At 43.6% G+C, this 17,531-nt stretch overlaps 1 protein-coding gene across 1 annotated transcript; it reads left to right on the forward strand.

Moving 5' to 3' along the window:
- The first annotated feature begins 5,365 nt into the window (after positions 1 to 5,365).
- On the forward strand, positions 5,366 to 6,403 carry LOC143526136 (trace amine-associated receptor 13c-like). The gene has a single exon (XM_077020790.1). The coding sequence runs from the start codon at positions 5,366 to 5,368 to the stop codon at positions 6,401 to 6,403; it is 1,038 nt and encodes a 345-aa protein (XP_076876905.1).
- Positions 6,404 to 17,531: the final 11,128 nt, after the last annotated feature.

A 17,531-nucleotide genomic window follows, 5' to 3' on the forward strand; every position in this document is an offset into this window, starting at 1 on the left:
CCGACCTCTGCCTGTTCCCTAGACCTCGTTTCCTGCCTAGCCCTCTGGTGCCTTACGGATTATGCCATCTCATTACAACCTCGGACCAGATTGAATACTCCCAGCTAATCATACTAACTAAACTCCATTCATCCATTAACAACTTACATTCTCTTGTTGTGTCTATCTGTCAAATAAAAAGCAGTGCTTTTGCACAAGGATCCCTCTTTGTCTCCTCCAATCGTACAATACAATAAGTAACCATTACATTTTGCAATACAGTAAAAATAATAATAATAATAATCTTTATTTGTATAGCACCTTTCATACATACATGCAACTCAAAGTGCTTTACAGTATAAATAAAAAGAAACATTAAAAGGAGATAGGACAAAAAGAAAATGTTAAAAAGCAATTAAAGATAAAAAATTAAAATAATAAAAGTTAAAAAGTAAAGCAAATAAGATGATAATATAGAAAGGAAACAAACAAAGAAATAATGAAAAAGTGACAAATTATAAAATAATAGACAACATAATGTAATAAGGAAAATAAGATTGAGTTTCTTAACTAAAAGCAGATCTAAACAGGAATGTTTTTAGACTGTTCTTGAAACTATTCAGGGATGAAATGCCTCTGAGCTCTTCAGGAAGAGAATTCCAGAGCTTTGGGCCATAGTGACTAAAAGCACCCTCGCCAATCTTTAATCGGCTTTTAGGAATCACCAGTAGATTACTGTTTGAAGACCTGAGAGACCTGACTGGAACATATCTAACCATCATTTCAGTGAGGTAATGAGGGGCAAGACAATGAAGACATTTAAAAACCATGATTAGAACCTTAAAATCTATTCTAAAGCTGACGGGTAACCAGTGTAGTGAGTGGAGTGCAGATGTAATATGATCTCTCTTTCTCCTGCGGGTCAGAACCCTTGCAGCCGCGTTCTGAACTCGCTGTAGGTGCGAAATAGAGCTCTTTGGAAGAGCAGATAGAACAGCGTTACAATAATCTAGCCTTGATGTGATAAATGCATGGACAAGTTTTTCACTGTCAGCAGGAGAGAGCATATCTCGAACCTTAGCAATGTTACGAAGGTGAAAGTAAGCTGTCTTGCATGTAGTCATGATGTGTGATTTGAAGCTGAGCTCATTATCAAAGGTGACTCCCAGGTTCTTAACACATTGTCTGGCATTCAGATTCATTTGATTCAAATAAGTCTGGACATCATTCCTTTGTGAATCACTGCCAAGAACAAGAACCTCTGTCTTCTGTTTATTTAACTGTAGAAAATTGTCAGACATCCATGTCTGTATATCCATGTCTGTATATCATCTATGCAAACAGTGAGCGAATTGATTTTAGGGCTTTAGGTTCTAGCGAAATATAAAGTTCAGTGTCATCTGCATATTGATGATAACTAATACCATGTTTATTAATGATATGTGGTAACGGAAGCATATATAGGTTGAATAGTAACGGCCCAAGAATTGATCCTTGGGGGACGCCACAAGTTATTTTTTGATGTGTGGAGGAAGAGGTACCTAATGCTACATAGTAATCACGCCCAGTTAGGTACGATCTAAACCAGTCTAAGACTAAGCCACTAAGGCCTACCCAGCTCTGTAGTCGATCAAGAAGTATATCATGATCAACGGTGTCAAAAGCAGCGCTTAAATCTAGCAGAAAAAGGACTGAGAGTTTGCCTGCATCCTTATTCAATCTCAAGTCATTTACTACTTTAACTAGGGCTGTTTCGGTGCTGTGGAGAGCTCTGAAACCAGATTGAAAAGTGTCATTTATTTGATTTACTTTGACATAGTCATTTAACTGGATTGACACTACTTTTTCAATGATTTTGCTAAGAAAGGAAAGGTTAGATATAGGTTGATAATTATTGAGAATTGTTGGATCAAGATTTCTGTTCTTTAATAGTGGTTTAACCATTGCAGTTTATAAAATTTTGGGGAATTCACCCAATTGCAGAGACTGATTAACAATCATTAGAACTTCATTTGCTAATGAGCTCAGAACCTGCTTGAAAAAGCACGTTGGTAAAGGGTCCAGTTCACAAGTGGAGGATTTTAGTGATGAAATCACATCAAGTAGTGTTACCATGTCAATGTCTTGGAAATGAGACATTTTGAAGTTAGGCTGAGTAACTGATATAAGGGTTGATAGTCTATTGGTGCTTGTTACTATGTTCTGCCTTATACTAGTAATCTTGTCCCTAAAAAATATTGCAAACTCATCACATTTTTGAACTGAAACAGTCTCAGGGAAGACACAGGAGGTGGGGTTTACTAGCTGATCTATACTTCTGAACAAGACAGCTGAGTTATTATTGGATGAATTGATTAAGGTAGAGAAATAGTTTTTCCTTGCTGATTTCACTTCACTGTTGTAATTCTGCAATGTTGTTTTATAAATATCAAAATGTACTTGCAATTTTGACCTTCGCCAACGTCTCTCGGCCTGCCTACAATCTTGCCTAAATTTTACAATAGATGGAGTGTTTCTCCAGGGCATCTTAATTTTCCAGAGATCATTTTAGTGACCTTTGGTGCCACAGCATCAATACAGTTCCTTACTCTGTGTGTGAATGTTTCAACTAGCTCATTCCCATTTTCTGAAAGAGGAGGGAGGGACTGTATCATGTCTGTGAAGGCCACGGCACTGCCAGCACTGAGATAACGCTTGGTTATTGTGCGCTTTTCACTGAGTGTTCTAGATAATGACATATTGAAAAATACCCCAAAATGGTCAGAGATTGCAACATCAGTAATATCAGTATTATTAACCTCTATGCGTTTAGAAATTATCAAATCTAAAATGTGGCCATGCTTATGAGTTGGGCCTGATACATGATGTATGAGATCAAAAGAGTTAAGCATCCTCATGAATTCTGAAGTGATTGGATTTGTGGATATATCCATGTGAATATTAAAATCCCCAGCAATTAAAACATAATCAAAATCAATAAAAATCCTTGAAAGCATTTCTTCAAAATCTTCAAGAAAATCTGTATGTAGTCTGGGAGGATGATAGATAACAATCAGAAGAACTGAATAAGTACTGTTGAGTTGTACTGCCAGATATTCAAACGTAGGATGTTCCCCTAATGAGATCTGCTTACAGCGGAATGCTTTATGGTAAAAACATGCAACACCACCACCTCTCTTAGGGCGTACTCACACTAGGCTCTGCGATCCGGGCCCGGGCATGGTTGCCTGCCGAAGCACGGTTCGTTTGGCTAGTGTGAGCGCTCCAACCGTGCCCGGGCCCGGATCAGTTAACCGTGCTCGGGCCCGCTTTGAAGAGGTGGGCCAGGGCACGATTCATGTGGACTCGGGCACGGTTCGCTTCTAGTGTGAGCGCTATCCGTGCCCGGGCCCGCTTGGTGCTTCGTCTGATTGGTTCATTTCGCTGGAACTCAAACATGACATCAGTGATGCGACGCTCACGTTAAACAGTCATAGCGGCAAAGCGATTAGCAGACAATCGTTGTGTTAAATTATCGATAAATCTGTGCTTGCACCGTGTTTCTGCACTTCCAAAACGACTCCAAAAATACAATAAAAAGAGAATCGTGAACTCTATAGTGTTGTGCGAGCGCGCTTTTTTCCAAATAAAGCGGCGTTGTGATGACGTAAGCGTGCTCGGGCCGGGTTGCTGAAGCCAGTGTGAGTGCAGGCCAGCGGGGGAGTGGGGAGGGGGGATAACCGGGCCCCAGCACGGATCCAGCAAACCGTGCCTAGTGTGAGTACGCCCTTATTTACTCTAGAGACATTAAAATAGTTAAGGTCAGGAGGCGAAGCTTCATTTAGCACTATTGCTCCATTGCTATCAAGCCAAGTCTCCGTAAGAAAAAGAAAGTCCAGACAATAATCTTCAATTAATTTAGCTATTATGAAAGACTTGTTTGTGAGTGAGCGGACGTTTATTAGGGAGACTTTGAAGACTTGATGTGTTTGATCAGCATCGCCTACATCACTTGTGCATTTCACTGGGATCGAATTTTGTTTGTTACAATGTTTTGTACCCTTATGTATTCTTCTGATTACATTTTTATTTCGATTCTGGGAGCCATGCCACCGGCTATTTAAAAGTACTGGAATGTAACACGGACTAGGAGCATGGGTTCCAGTGTGTCAGACCTGAGAATTCACTGAGTGAGCAGGAGAAGTAGGTGAGTTCCTACAAGACTGCAGACTGTAGTGTTGCAGAACCTCTTCAATCTACTGGAGTTTACCTCTGAGACTGTGGACAGATTCTCTGACAGGAGATGGTGGGCTCCTTTGACTGACATTACTGACGTTACTGCTGGCGGTTGGGTGCAGGTTCCGCATGTGAGTGATTCCATACATTAGATTATCCACAAGCATTTGAGTCCCAGCCCTGTTAGGGTGAAGCTGATCAGGTTTAAACACAGAAGGATGTCACACAGGACATTTGTGTTTGTTTCATGTCTGCTTCTGATGGCTCTCGTGATATGACCCTGGACCATTTGAACAACTCTGCTAATGGATTTGCCCATAAACAATCTCGCTCTGCTCAGCACTTGCGTCCACCTCACAATCGCTTCACATTACAGTTGCGCACACACAATCCCCACATCTCCTGAGGACACAACTGCTTCTTTCACTTCTGTTAAATCTGTTCTTTCCTTGCCTACTTAATCCTACTGTGCCCCTGTTGTCCACACCTGTGGACATTTGCTAACATGTCCATCCCTGCACCCTGTGGAGATCTAGCTGAGGTATGTAGTCCTGCCGTGGCTGCACAGTTCCCTCCCTACTGAGACTGGGACTGTGCCATCCCACCTTGGTGCAGGAGGTCCACTCTCTCAGGAAGAGGTCACATATGCCCACTGCCTCTCCTACCTCAGCTAATGTCTTCTTTATTAAGAAGAAAGATGGAGGGGAAAGTCATGTGTAGATTTTAGTGGCCATTGATTAAGTTCCCCCATCTGCTCCCCTTACTACCAGCTGAGCTGTTTAGAAAATTCTAATTAGAATAAAGCAAGGCGATTAATGTAAGACTACATTTAGTACATCATTGGGCCAATATGAATACCTGTTAATGCTGTATGGCCTTGCTATATCATCCTTCGTATTTCACACATACATGAATTAGGTCTTAAGGGAGTGTCTGAGTAGATCCATCACCCTTATGTCTGTGACATTTTGATCCATTCACCCTCACTGAATGGGAGAATGATGAGTTTAAAGAACCTCTCCAGAAATATTTGTGTATCACCAGTACAACTTGAAATTTGTTCTCAAGTGGCCATCAGTGTATGATGTCAATGTTGAATATCAGGTTAGTGATTATCCAGTCTAACTAGCCACTCAGATGTTAGTGGGAGGATTTATATTGTGCTATAAAAATGCACTACAAAGGCCCAGCAAAGAACAGTGAGCTTCATTTGAATCTTAAGATGAGCGTCACAACATATCAGCACAACATGACAGTTCAGTACTGCTTTCCTGAGGACAACTCATCATGCATAAAGGAGGTCAGAAAAGGACATGGGAATATATTCGTATTCACTCTCCTATCATTTATCTCTGTATGCACTGTGTTTTTGAACCTGCTGGTGATCATCTCCATCTCTCACTTCAAGCAGCTCCACACTCCAACCAACCTGCTCATCCTCTCTCTGGCTGTAGCTGATCTTCTCGTGGGTCTGGTTGTTATGCCTGTGAATATAATGGGACTGATAGAAAACTGTTGGTATTTTGGCAACATGGCATGTGTTATTGTTTTTGTGATAAACAATTTATCAACAGTAGCATCTCTCTGTAGCCTGACGTTCATTGCAGTTGATCGGTACGTTGCTGTTAATGACCCTCTGAGTTATTCCATCAGAATCACGGTTTCTAAAACATCCGTATTCATAGTTTCTGGATGGCTTTTATCTCTACTATATATCTTAATCTTTTTATACTTTAATGATGATCTGCTTCCATATCTCATTTTGATTAGGTGTCATGGAGAGTGTGTAATGTATGTAAAATATCCATGGATGACTGTTGACCTTATAGTTACTTTTGTAACCCCTTGTTCTATTATATTGATCTTGTATTCATTCATTTTTAATGTAGCAAGACATCAAGCTATAGCTGTGAGATCTGTTATGAATAGCATGTCTAACAGAAAAGTAGCCAAAGTTTCATTCACTTCTGAAACCAAAGCAGCAAGAACTCTGGGAATTGTTGTTTGTGTTTATCTTACTTGCTGGATACCATATTATATCAGTTCATTCTCAGTTGAAAGTTTGTCCTCATTTTCAGTGTTGTGGACTGTGTTAGCTTGGCTGGTGTACCTGAATTCCTTCATGAATCCCCTAATATATGCTATATTTTATCCATGGTTTAGAGCATCAGTTAAGAATATTTTAACTTGTAGAATAATTCAGTCCTAATCTTCAAGATTTAGTTTCAGAAACATTTCTGATGTCAGTCAAGCTAAGAAAAGGATGTATGTATGAAATATTAGGGGAGACCGGGTATGGTTGTAACATGGGGAGAGTTGCAACACCATTAGTTCCACCGAGCATGGATAAGATAGGAGTCATATGATCATTCCAGTATTTAACCAATTCCTCCCTGAACCTACATGGTGAATATCAAGGCTGTAAACAGGCACATGCAGATTCCTTCACGAAAAAAACTGATTTTGAGGTGAGAAAAATAAATTTCTCAATCAAGACTATATTTTGTTTAGTACTTATTATTATTGCAGATAAAACCATATGAATTTTATAACATTAATTATAATTATATTACATTAAACTAGTTTCTCAGGTAAACTGTGATGCATTTTCAAATCAACTGTTAATTTCAAATCATCTTGCTAATACAGCTAGTTAAACAATGGCTGACAAGGGTGGGGTGGGTTGTAACACAGCTTTAAAGCGTGTTACAACCATCACCTTACATACAAATAAGAAAACTTTCTTGATTTTTAATAATTTTAAAGAAAAACTGACAGAGGTGTGCCTGCAAATGTTTTTAAAAGAAGCATCTGATGAGGTCACAAATAAGGGCAAGTCAGTCAGATCAGTTGCAAAGGCACATGGTATCTGCCATGCAACACACACACACACACACACACACAGAAAACAGAAAGTGTATATGAGTTATGGTCAGTCATAGAGAGAGAGAGAGACATTGTTCTGGATTGTTATTATATTTTTGAAGCATTTTGCATGGTGTGGCCTCTGTTTTTGCTTCTTTTGTCTAATTGTTACAACTTACCCCAGCGTGTGTTACAACCTACCCCAGTAGTGGCGTAGGTTGTAACAAGGGAACACCTTGTATTTGACATCAACTCATGATGGCTGTGATATTTCAATTGAAGTTTGAATTGGTGCCATTTGTAGTAAAGAAATGGGTGCACTTGTATAAAAGTTTGAGAAGTCTAGCTCAAAAATTCAGTGAGTTACAGGTGCTGAAGCAAAAAGTGTTACAACCATACCCGGTCTCCCCTATATATAATTCATGTATTGAAATATTTTATGCTTGCACAGCTGATGGACCCTTATCCAAAACATCCTGTTTCTCTGCAAACTGTACAATTTTTAATATCTCTATGTATCTTACCCAAGTACAATGTAGTAACTTACCTCAAATCTTCAGATTTATATACGTTTCTGCATTTGTGCTTCTATCATTATTTAAAATAAATGCATATTTCCTGTATTATTAATGTTTTATTTTTTGTGAATGAATAAAATAATGTACAGCACATGTAAAAGTACCCGAGGCCTAATAAGGCCTTTATTTCTAATACAGAGATAACACACACATGTATGAGTGAAACATTCATGTATGAACTACAGATGCACTGTTCCTTAAACAAATATAGTCAAACATGTTAAAATGTATTGTCAAAGCTTACTTAAACCAGGCAGCTGCCTTATTAGGTACATATATATATGTACACCTGACTATTTTTGTATATGTATATTTTCCACAGCAACATTTTTTTTCCTTTTAACATATTTCTGTAGGGGTTTTAGTTATGATACTTAACTAACCTACCTGCTTGCCTACAACCAAGGACGGAAATAGGTGCAGAAGAAGGATTGAGGTGCAATTAAATATCTGACTCCAAATTATAGTTGGTAAGAATCTAAAAGAACTCACTTCTCAAATAGATCAGCGCAGGTTATAGAATATACCTAACCAGCTTTATAAAGTACCTTGCTATAAACAATAGCCTGCTTTGTCAGAGGTTTATCATAAACATGCGCAGCAGATGGGATACTTTAGAGGGAATTGGTGTTAACATTGATTTACCTTTTAACTGATACTAATAATCATCTGGCCCAGTATAGATATAACCAAGGAAGACCGTGTCTACACAATTGACCAGATTTATTCAATAATCAACAAAATATAAAACAATAACATAACCATACTATATTAAAGTAACAAGAATAATACCTAATGGAAACAGAGATACCAACCGGTGCAGGCTGCCTCATGGAGAAGAAGAGGAAGAGCCCAGAAGAGTAAGAAGAGACCCCTGCACCCACAAATCTCTGCTTTTATACCCCCCCTCCAAAAGGGACAGCACTCATAAAAACCAGGTTAATTAATAAACTTAAACAAGACTTACAGAGGTGGAAATCTCTTCCTCTGTCACTGACTGCTAGAATAAATGCGATAAAAATTAATGTTATGCCCAATTTTTTTTTCTCTCAAAATGTTCCCCTTATTTTTGCCAAAGAAGTTTTTCAAGACTCTTGATCAGCTTATTACCACATTTATATGGGATGGGAAGGTTCCTAGAGTGAGAAAGTCATTATTACAAAGATTTAGATTTGATGGGGGCCTGGCTCTTCCTAATTTTATGTTTTATTACTGGTCAGCTCACATCCAAAAAGCTCTTTGTTGGTTGAAATCTCCAGAATTACTGTGGTGTAGATTGGAGATTTATTCCTGTTCCCCACACACTCCGCTTGCACTTCTCACGTCTCCTTTACCAATTAATATGGAAAATTCTACATGCAATCCGGTGGTACAGTCGACCCTTAGAATCTGCTTCCAATTTAGACGTAATTTTAAGCTTCCGTTACCCTCTCTATTCATTAGGGGTGGGAATCATTTACCATTTCACGATTCGATTCGAGTCCGATTTTGGGGGCCACGATTCGATTCAAAAAACTATTTTTGATTAAAAAATGATTTGATTTATAAAAATTCTACTACAGTCTGCTTTGCAAGACAGAATGACAAATACAGAAAATAAAGTGTCTCACATTTAATTAAATAAAATTGAGTGCTTTGGTAAAATAAAATGCTTTTTGTTGTGTTACCAAAATTCTTAAGCTTCATTTTGCAAGCTGTCAAGGCTGGCTCGGATGCTGTTCCCCCAGCTGTTGCTAGGAGCACCAGAGTCAATCCCAGACTAAACCAACGTAACCGTACGTTCTTAGCCAGTCTCTGCTTTCTCTGTGATTGCTTCACATTTGAAGGTGTCTCGCCACCTCTCTCTTATGCTTTCTCTTTACTTATTCGAGTATCTACCTCCTGCGTCGCTTCCTGACCCATCTCAAGTTTTCCCAATCCTGTATTTCTTCCTATCAGTTTTGCCTTTATTTTTGGGAGGGGTTTTATTTTGCTGCGGCGTTTTTTGCCTGCTGCCAGTTACTTCTGCTGGTGTCCTTGATTTCGTTTTCGCGTTGCATTTATCCACGCTGTTTTTTAGTTACAGTGGGGAAAATAAGTATTTAGTCAGTCACCAATTGTGCAAGTTCTCCCACTTAAAAAGATGAGAGAGGCCTGTAATTGACATCATAGGTAGACCTCAACTATGAGAGACAAAATGTGAAAAAAAATTGAGAAAATCCTTTTGACTGACTTTTAAAGAATTTATTTGCAAATAATGGTGGAAAATAAGTATTTGGTCACCTATAAACAAGCAAGATGTAACGAATGGAACACGCGAGGAGAGATCCTGATGCGGAAGTGAGTGCTTTTTATTAAGATAATTCAGTACAGCAGGCCACGTAGAGCACACAGCGGTGTTATGCTGGTGTAGGGCTGTAGTGGAGTAGCGGTGGTCAGAACGGTCCGAGGTCGAGAGGCGAGAGCAGAGTCCGGGAGGTATCCAGGGGTCAGGCGGGAGACGTGGTCTAGGGGGCAAGCAGAGTTCGGTACACAGGCAGACAGACCGGAGAAAAGGCTTGGTATGCAACAACATGGAGGCAATACTTCGCAACCAGGAAGTGTTGTTCTGGTGCTTAAGTATGTATGGAATGTGGGCGTGGTGGTGAAACAGGTGAACTTGATTATGTCATCGGCTATTCCTGACATTACCCCCCCGCAACGGAGCGTCTCTAGACGCTCCACGCCTCGAAGGCGGCCGGCCACGACCCCGGGGGGCAGGGAAATGTGGGTGTGCAGCGTGAAAGTCAGCAATGAGCGACGGGCAGAGGACATCGCGAGCGGGTACCCAGGCCCGTTCCTCGGGACCATATCCCTCCCAGTCGACGAGATACTGGAGACCTCCACGTCGACGTCGTGATTCCAGTAATTCCCGTACAATGTAAGCAGGTCTACCGTCAATGTCCAGAGGTTCCGGGGGGCGGTCCTGTAACGGGGATACTGACATGGGGCTGTAATGGACAGGCTTCAGGAGGGAGACATGGAAGACGGGATGAATGCGGTATTGGGGGGGGTAGCAAGAGTTTATAGGTGACCGCATTTACCCTGCGAAAGATCTTGAAAGGTCCGATGTATCAGGGCTTGAGCTTGTGGCAAGGTTGGCGGAGGTTGAGGTTGCGGGTGGACGGAGGCTGCTAACCGTATACACATTGGAAAGGGGTTAGTTTGGTGGACGAATGAATGATGGAGTTTCGAGCGTATTTGGCCCAGGGGATATATTTATGCCAGTCCCTCTGAGAAGAGCAGTACTGGCGGAGAAAATGACCTAGCTCCTGGTTATATCGCTCTACTTCACCGTTAGACTGGGGGTGGTATCCGGAGGTTAGGCTGGCAGTAATCCCGAGTAGCTTACAGAACTGAGTCCAGACGCGGGAGGTGAATTGCACGCCTCTATCCGACACAATGTCTTCAGGTAGTCCATATATTCGGAACACGTAGTGAAACACATCTGAGGCTGTTTCCATAGCAGTGGGTAGTTTTGGTCGTGGGATTAGGCGGCACATCTTCGAGAATCTGTCTACGATCACGAGCACTACTGTGTTGCCACCGGAGACAGGTAAGTCCATGATGAAGTCGATGGCTAGATGAGACCATGGACGGCGGGGTATCGACAATGGGAGGAGCTGACCGGTGGGCAGCGCTCGAGGGGTGCGTGACTGTGCGCATACAACGCAGGTGAGAACATAGTCGCGAATGTCCTCCTCCCATGACGGCCACCAGTATTTCTGTGAGATCAGGTGTTTAGTGTGGGTTATACCGGGATGACCAGTGCTGGGAGTGTCATGTGCGAGTTGGAGGAGACGTCCCCGGATCGGAACAGGGACATATTGTTTGTCATCGGGGCCGTCCGCAGGGCCCGGGTCGGCGCGAAGTGCATCTTCCAGGTCGTCTTGGATATCCCACCAGATGAGGTCGATGAAGCAGGATTCCCCAAGGATATGGTCAGGTGTTTTGTTGTTCGGCGTTCTATCATGAATCCGAGATAACGCGTCCGCTTTGGTGTTTCTGGACCCTGGTCGGTAGTGCACTGTGAACTTGAAGCGGGAAAAGAACAGTGCCCATCGAGCTTGTCGGGGATTGAGCTGCCGTGCGGACCTGATGTACTCCAGGTTCTTATGATCCGTGTATACCTGAAAGGGGTGCTCCGCTCCCTCCAACCAGTGTCGCCAGTGTTCGAGAGCCAGTTTCATAGCTAAGAGTTCACCTACGTCGTAGTTCACTTCGGCCGGTTTCAGCTTCTTAGAAAGATAGGCACATGGGAACAGCTTGGGCGGATTACCTTGTCTCTGCGACAGAACAGCCCCCACTCCTACGTTTGATGCGTCGACTTCGACGATGAATGGTAACGTGGGGTCCGGAAGATGTAGTAGGGGGGCGCTGGTGAATGCGGTCTTCAGCGTGTTAAACGCACGATCCGCTAGAGGCGTCCATACGAAGTGGCGCCTCTTTCCCCCCTTAAGGAGGTCGGTAAGGGGGGCCGCCACCGAACCAAAACCCCTGATGAACCGACGACAGAAGTTGGCGAATCCAAGGAAACGTTGGAGATCCTTGACAGAGCGGGGAACTGGCCAGTTAGCGACGGCTTCCACTTTGTCGTCGTCCATGCCGATGCGTCCTGGAGAGAGGGTACAGCCTAGGAAGGAGATAGTCGGTGCGTGAAACTCGCATTTTTCTGCCTTCACATACAAGCCGTTCTCTCGTAGACGTTGCAAGACCGAAGAAACATGTTGTATGTGGTCCTGGACAGAGGGGGAATAGATCAAGATATCATCAATATAGACGAACACGTATTTGTCAATCATGTCCCGGAATATGTCATCCATGAACGCCTGAAATACAGACGGACTATTTGACAGTCCGTATGGCATTACTAAATACTCATAGTGCCCTCTGGCGGTGACGAAGGCTGTTTTCCACTCATCCCCCGCGCAGATCCTGATCAGGTTATACGCGCTCCTGAGATCAAGTTTGGTGAAGATCGTAGCCCCCATCAACCGTTCTTGTGAGGCAGAGATGAAAGGCAGGGGGTAAGCGAATTTGGATGTAACAGCGTTCAGGGACCGGTAATCTATACAAGGACGTAAACCCACCTCCTTCTTCTCTACGAAGAAGAACCCCGCCGCGACAGGGGACGTGGACGGGCGGATAAACCCCTTCTGGAGAGCTTCGCTGACGTACGCTTCCATGGCGGCATCTTCTGGACGGGACAGCGGGTAAGGTTTTGTTCTCTTAGGTAGAGTCACCCCGGGAAGGAGGTCTATGGCACAGTCGCAAGTTCTGTGAGGAGGAAGCATACTAGCGCGCTCCTTATTAAACACGTCTTTGAATGCACAATATTGTTCAGGAACCGCATCAGAGAGGGGCGTTTCAGGGCTCTCGACCGTCGAGGAGCGAAGTGCACACAATTCTGCAGGCAGCGCGGTCTCCACGCGATTAATTCCCGTTTCTGCCAGGAGATGACCGGATCGTGTTCTCTCAGCCAGGGAAAACCGAGAATCACTGAATCACGAGGGGCGGAGACCAGATAGAATTGTCTCAGTTCAGAGTGAAACAGCCCAACCCGGAGGAGTAACGGCTTGGTACGTAACTTTACCATTCCAGTACCAATGGGTTGTCCACTCACAGAATTCACTCTCAAGGGGGGATTCACTCTTTCAACAGGAATATTTAATGATTTTGCTAACTCGCTATCGAGGAAGTCCCCTCCTGCGCCTGAGTCGACCAAAGCTGAGAAGCAGTGGTCAATACCCCCCCAGGTGAGCTGTACAGGTAGGGTAAGTTGGGACTTGGCACACAGAGAAAGTAAAGGTGGTCTTACTTTGGTTTGTGAGGGGGAGCCCTCGTGGGGACGAGATGGTCGTGTGGAACATTGGTCACGGAAGTGACCCTCCTCGCCGCAGTAGAGGCAGAGCCCCTCACGTATGCGACGAGCTCTCTCCAGGGGAGTGAGCGGAGACCGGCCCAGCTGCATAGCCTTTCCTGAGAAACGAGATGACTGGTTGGGAGGAGTGGTCGAGCATGCACCGGCTGAAACGGGATGGTGAGTAGTGAGTAGTTTATCTACGTTCACCGCTGCTTGTATGAACTCAGTAAGGGATTGCTCTTCTCCTCGACAGGCCATCTCAACCTGCAGATCTGTCCTCAGACCACGGCGAAACACAGTCTTTAGGGCGGTCTCACTCCAGCCACTACCAGCAGCCAGCGTACGGAATTCCCGGGCGTAATCTGCAGCGCTGCGTCTCCCCTGCTTGATCTCGCATAGCTGGGTACCGACATTGCGACCTGCAGCGGGGTGATCGAAGACGGATTTGAGTAGTTCTGTGAAGCGGCGTTCGGACCCCAGGGCGGAATCTCCGCTGTTCCAAAGAGCTGTAGCCCAGGTCCCTGCTTCTCCGGTCAGGAAGGACAGCATACAATCCACCCGTTGTCGATCTGTCTGGTACTGGACTGGGTGGTACGTGAAGTACATTGAGCACTGCATTAAAGAGTTCCGGCAACGCTCCGGAGAGCCATCATACCGTTCAGGTACAGCCACTGGGATGTCTGCGAGGAGCATAGCAGCGGTCAAGGGAACAGGTGTCACGGGATTGGCACTTTGGGTGTTCTGGGGTATGGTCTCGGAGAACTGTCGATCGTACCTCGTCAGAACTGTGACCTGCGTCTTCCGATGAGCCGGACGAGTCTGAGTTTCCGCAGGATCTGTGATGAGTGCGAAGTATTCTGTAATGAATGGAACACGCGAGGAGAGATCCTGATGCGGAAGTGAGTGCTTTTTATTAAGATAATTCAGTACAGCAGGCCACGTAGAGCACACAGCGGTGTTATGCTGGTGTAGGGCTGTAGTGGAGTAGCGGTGGTCAGAACGGTCCGAGGTCGAGAGGCGAGAGCAGAGTCCGGGAGGTATCCAGGGGTCAGGCGGGAGACGTGGTCTAGGGGGCAAGCAGAGTTCGGTACATAGGCAGACAGACCGGAGAAAAGGCTTGGTATGCAACAACATGGAGGCAATACTTCGCAACCAGGAAGTGTTGTTCTGGTGCTTAAGTATGTATGGAATGTGGGCGTGGTGGTGAAACAGGTGAACTTGATTATGTCATCGGCTATTCCTGACACAAGATTTCTGGCTGTCACAGACCTGTAACTTCTCATTACCTGTATTAATGGCACCTGTTTGAAGTCGTTAACAGTATAAAAGACACCTGCCCACAACCTCAAACAGTCACACTCCAAACTCCACTATGGTGAAGACGAAAGAGCTGTCAGAGGACACCAGAAACCCGAATTGTAGGCTGGGAAGACTGAATCTGCAATAGGCAAGCAGCTTGGTGTGAAGAAATCTACTGTGGGAGCAATAATCAGAAAATGGAAGACCTACAAGACCACTACTAATCTCCCTCGATCTGGGGCTCCATGCAAGATCTCAGCCAGTGGGGTCAAAATGATCAAAAGAACGGTGAGGAAAAATCCCAGAACCACAAGGGGGGATCTAGTGAATGACCTGCAGAAAGCTGGGACCAACGTTACAAAGGCTACCATCAGCAACACACTACGACGCCAGGGACTCAGATCTTGCAGTGCCAGACGTGTCCCCCTGCTTAAGGCAGTCCATATCCAGGCACGTCTGAAGTTTGCTAGAGAGCATTTGGATGTTCCAGAAGAGTATTGGGAGAATGTCATATGGTCAGATGAAACCAAAGTAGAACTATTTGGTAAAAACACAACTCGTTGTGTTTGGAGGACAGTGAATGCTGAGTTGCATCCAAAGAACACCATACCAACTGTCAAGCATGGGGGTGGCAACATCATGCTTTGGGGCTGTTTCTCTACAAAGGGACCAGGACGACAGGTCCGTGTACATGAAAGAATGAATGGGGCCATGTTTTGTGAGATTTTGGGTGCAAACCTCCTTCCATCAGCAAGGGCAATGAAGATGAAACGTGAGGAGATCTGCATGGAGGAATGGGCCAACATACCAACAACAGTGTGTGCCAACCTTGTGAAGACCTACAGAAAATGTTTGACCTCTGTCATTGCCAACAGAAGATATACAACAAAGTATTGAGATGAACTTTTGTTATTGACCAATTATTTTCCACCATTATTTGCAAATAAATTCTTTAAAAGTCAGACAATATGATTTTCTCAATTTTTTTTTCACATTTTGTCTCTCATAGTTGAGGTCTACCTATGATGTCAATTACCGGCCTCTCTCATCTTTTTAAGTGGGAGAACTTGCACAATTGGTGACTGACTAAATACTTATTTTCCCCACTGTATATACAGTATGAATAGCAAAAGTGGGTAGTCTATTATTATTATTGGCTGATTATATGTAATACTTTTCATTCTGAATTTAAACCCTCCACTCAGAAGTGCAGTTCAGATGTTGTTTATGTCCGTGTTACAGATGCTCATCTTCTGACATCATAGTTCCCATGGTGAATGTTCTGTGGTCAGAAACTGACCAGAGATAATCAGGAAGGAAGGTAACAAATAACATGACGCAACATGACACAAGATGGGCCAAGACCACACCACTGTATTAGAAACATACATGTATTTTCTTTAAGCAATCAATGCCTTTTTTGTCATATATACATATAGAGTACAATAACACAACATAACATAAAGTTTATTGATCCCCGAGGAGAAATTCAGTTTCCCCTGGACCCCGGTGTAAAGCACTGAGAACCTAGAGTGGCCACGCTTTAATGCGCCGCCGTACAGATTAGGGAGAAACATAGAGATGTAAACATTAGGAGGAGACAACAAAATGTGACCACAGATTATTCTCTTGAACAGGACAACAGTCTGTGTGCATGGAAAAAAATCCCCATAGCACATACAAGCATTGATAACACATACAGTAAGCAGAGAGGCGTGATTCATTCGGGGGGGGGGGGGGGGGGGGGGCAGAAGCCTGGCACAGAGTTTTTGTGTCAAAGTTTGCGGTGGAAGGTGTTGCGCTTTTAACCTTTTCTTACCTTAGCGCAGCGTGTTCGTTGATTGCAAAAGAAAACATTACCAGTCTTGTCTTTTAACCTTTTATTTACAAATAAACAAAGATCTCTGGAGAGCTCACAAAACCTAATCGTGTCACCCCATGTGCAGCTCTGAACCTGTCTGGTTCTTTCCCCATTATATATGCTTTCCTGCTAAACATAGGAGCTGCACTTTCCTACAGCTGTCTCTATTCTGGAAGTGAGGTCTTACTACCTGGCCTTACCACATTAGGCCACAGTGAGCCTCCTCTCACACATCCCATTTTTAGCCTACTGCAAACGCATAGAGTATTGGAAAAGGCACACAAGCGCTTACACAGACATTCTTACTAACAAGCAACTTGATCATTATTATAATGTAAGCAAAACATATAGTGATTAATATTAGAGATTTGATTAATACTTTATGACTAGTCAAATTATATATAAATTATGATAAGCTGTTGATTCAATACTGTAATGTAAACAAACTATGAAGGGATTATAATGAAAACCACAACAAAGGCGAGGGCCATCTCTGACAGTCTCTGTGTGGGGGTAGGAGCAGGTAACCAAGACAACGACCTTCTGGGAGAAATTTTGTTTGGGCGCCAATGAAGAAAAGCAGAATGAGAATTTAGCAAGGAGCTCGTCCTTGAGCGTTTGAGCAGTCAAACTCCTCTTTAAAACTGCGGTCTCCCAACTGATCCAACTTCACGCATAAAGCATTGATTCCATCTACCATCGCTTCTAAGCTTTTGCCCACAGTCACAGTCTGTGTTCCAACAGCGCTACCCACCGCATCAATCATGTTGGGCACTTGACGTGGACATTCGATAACTCATTCCACTCTGTCAATTTTCTGATACACCAGGGCAATGCCTAATCCAATCAGCAG

This window comes from Brachyhypopomus gauderio, chromosome 10 (assembly GCF_052324685.1).
Source record: "Brachyhypopomus gauderio isolate BG-103 chromosome 10, BGAUD_0.2, whole genome shotgun sequence".
NCBI lineage: Eukaryota > Metazoa > Chordata > Actinopteri > Gymnotiformes > Hypopomidae > Brachyhypopomus > Brachyhypopomus gauderio.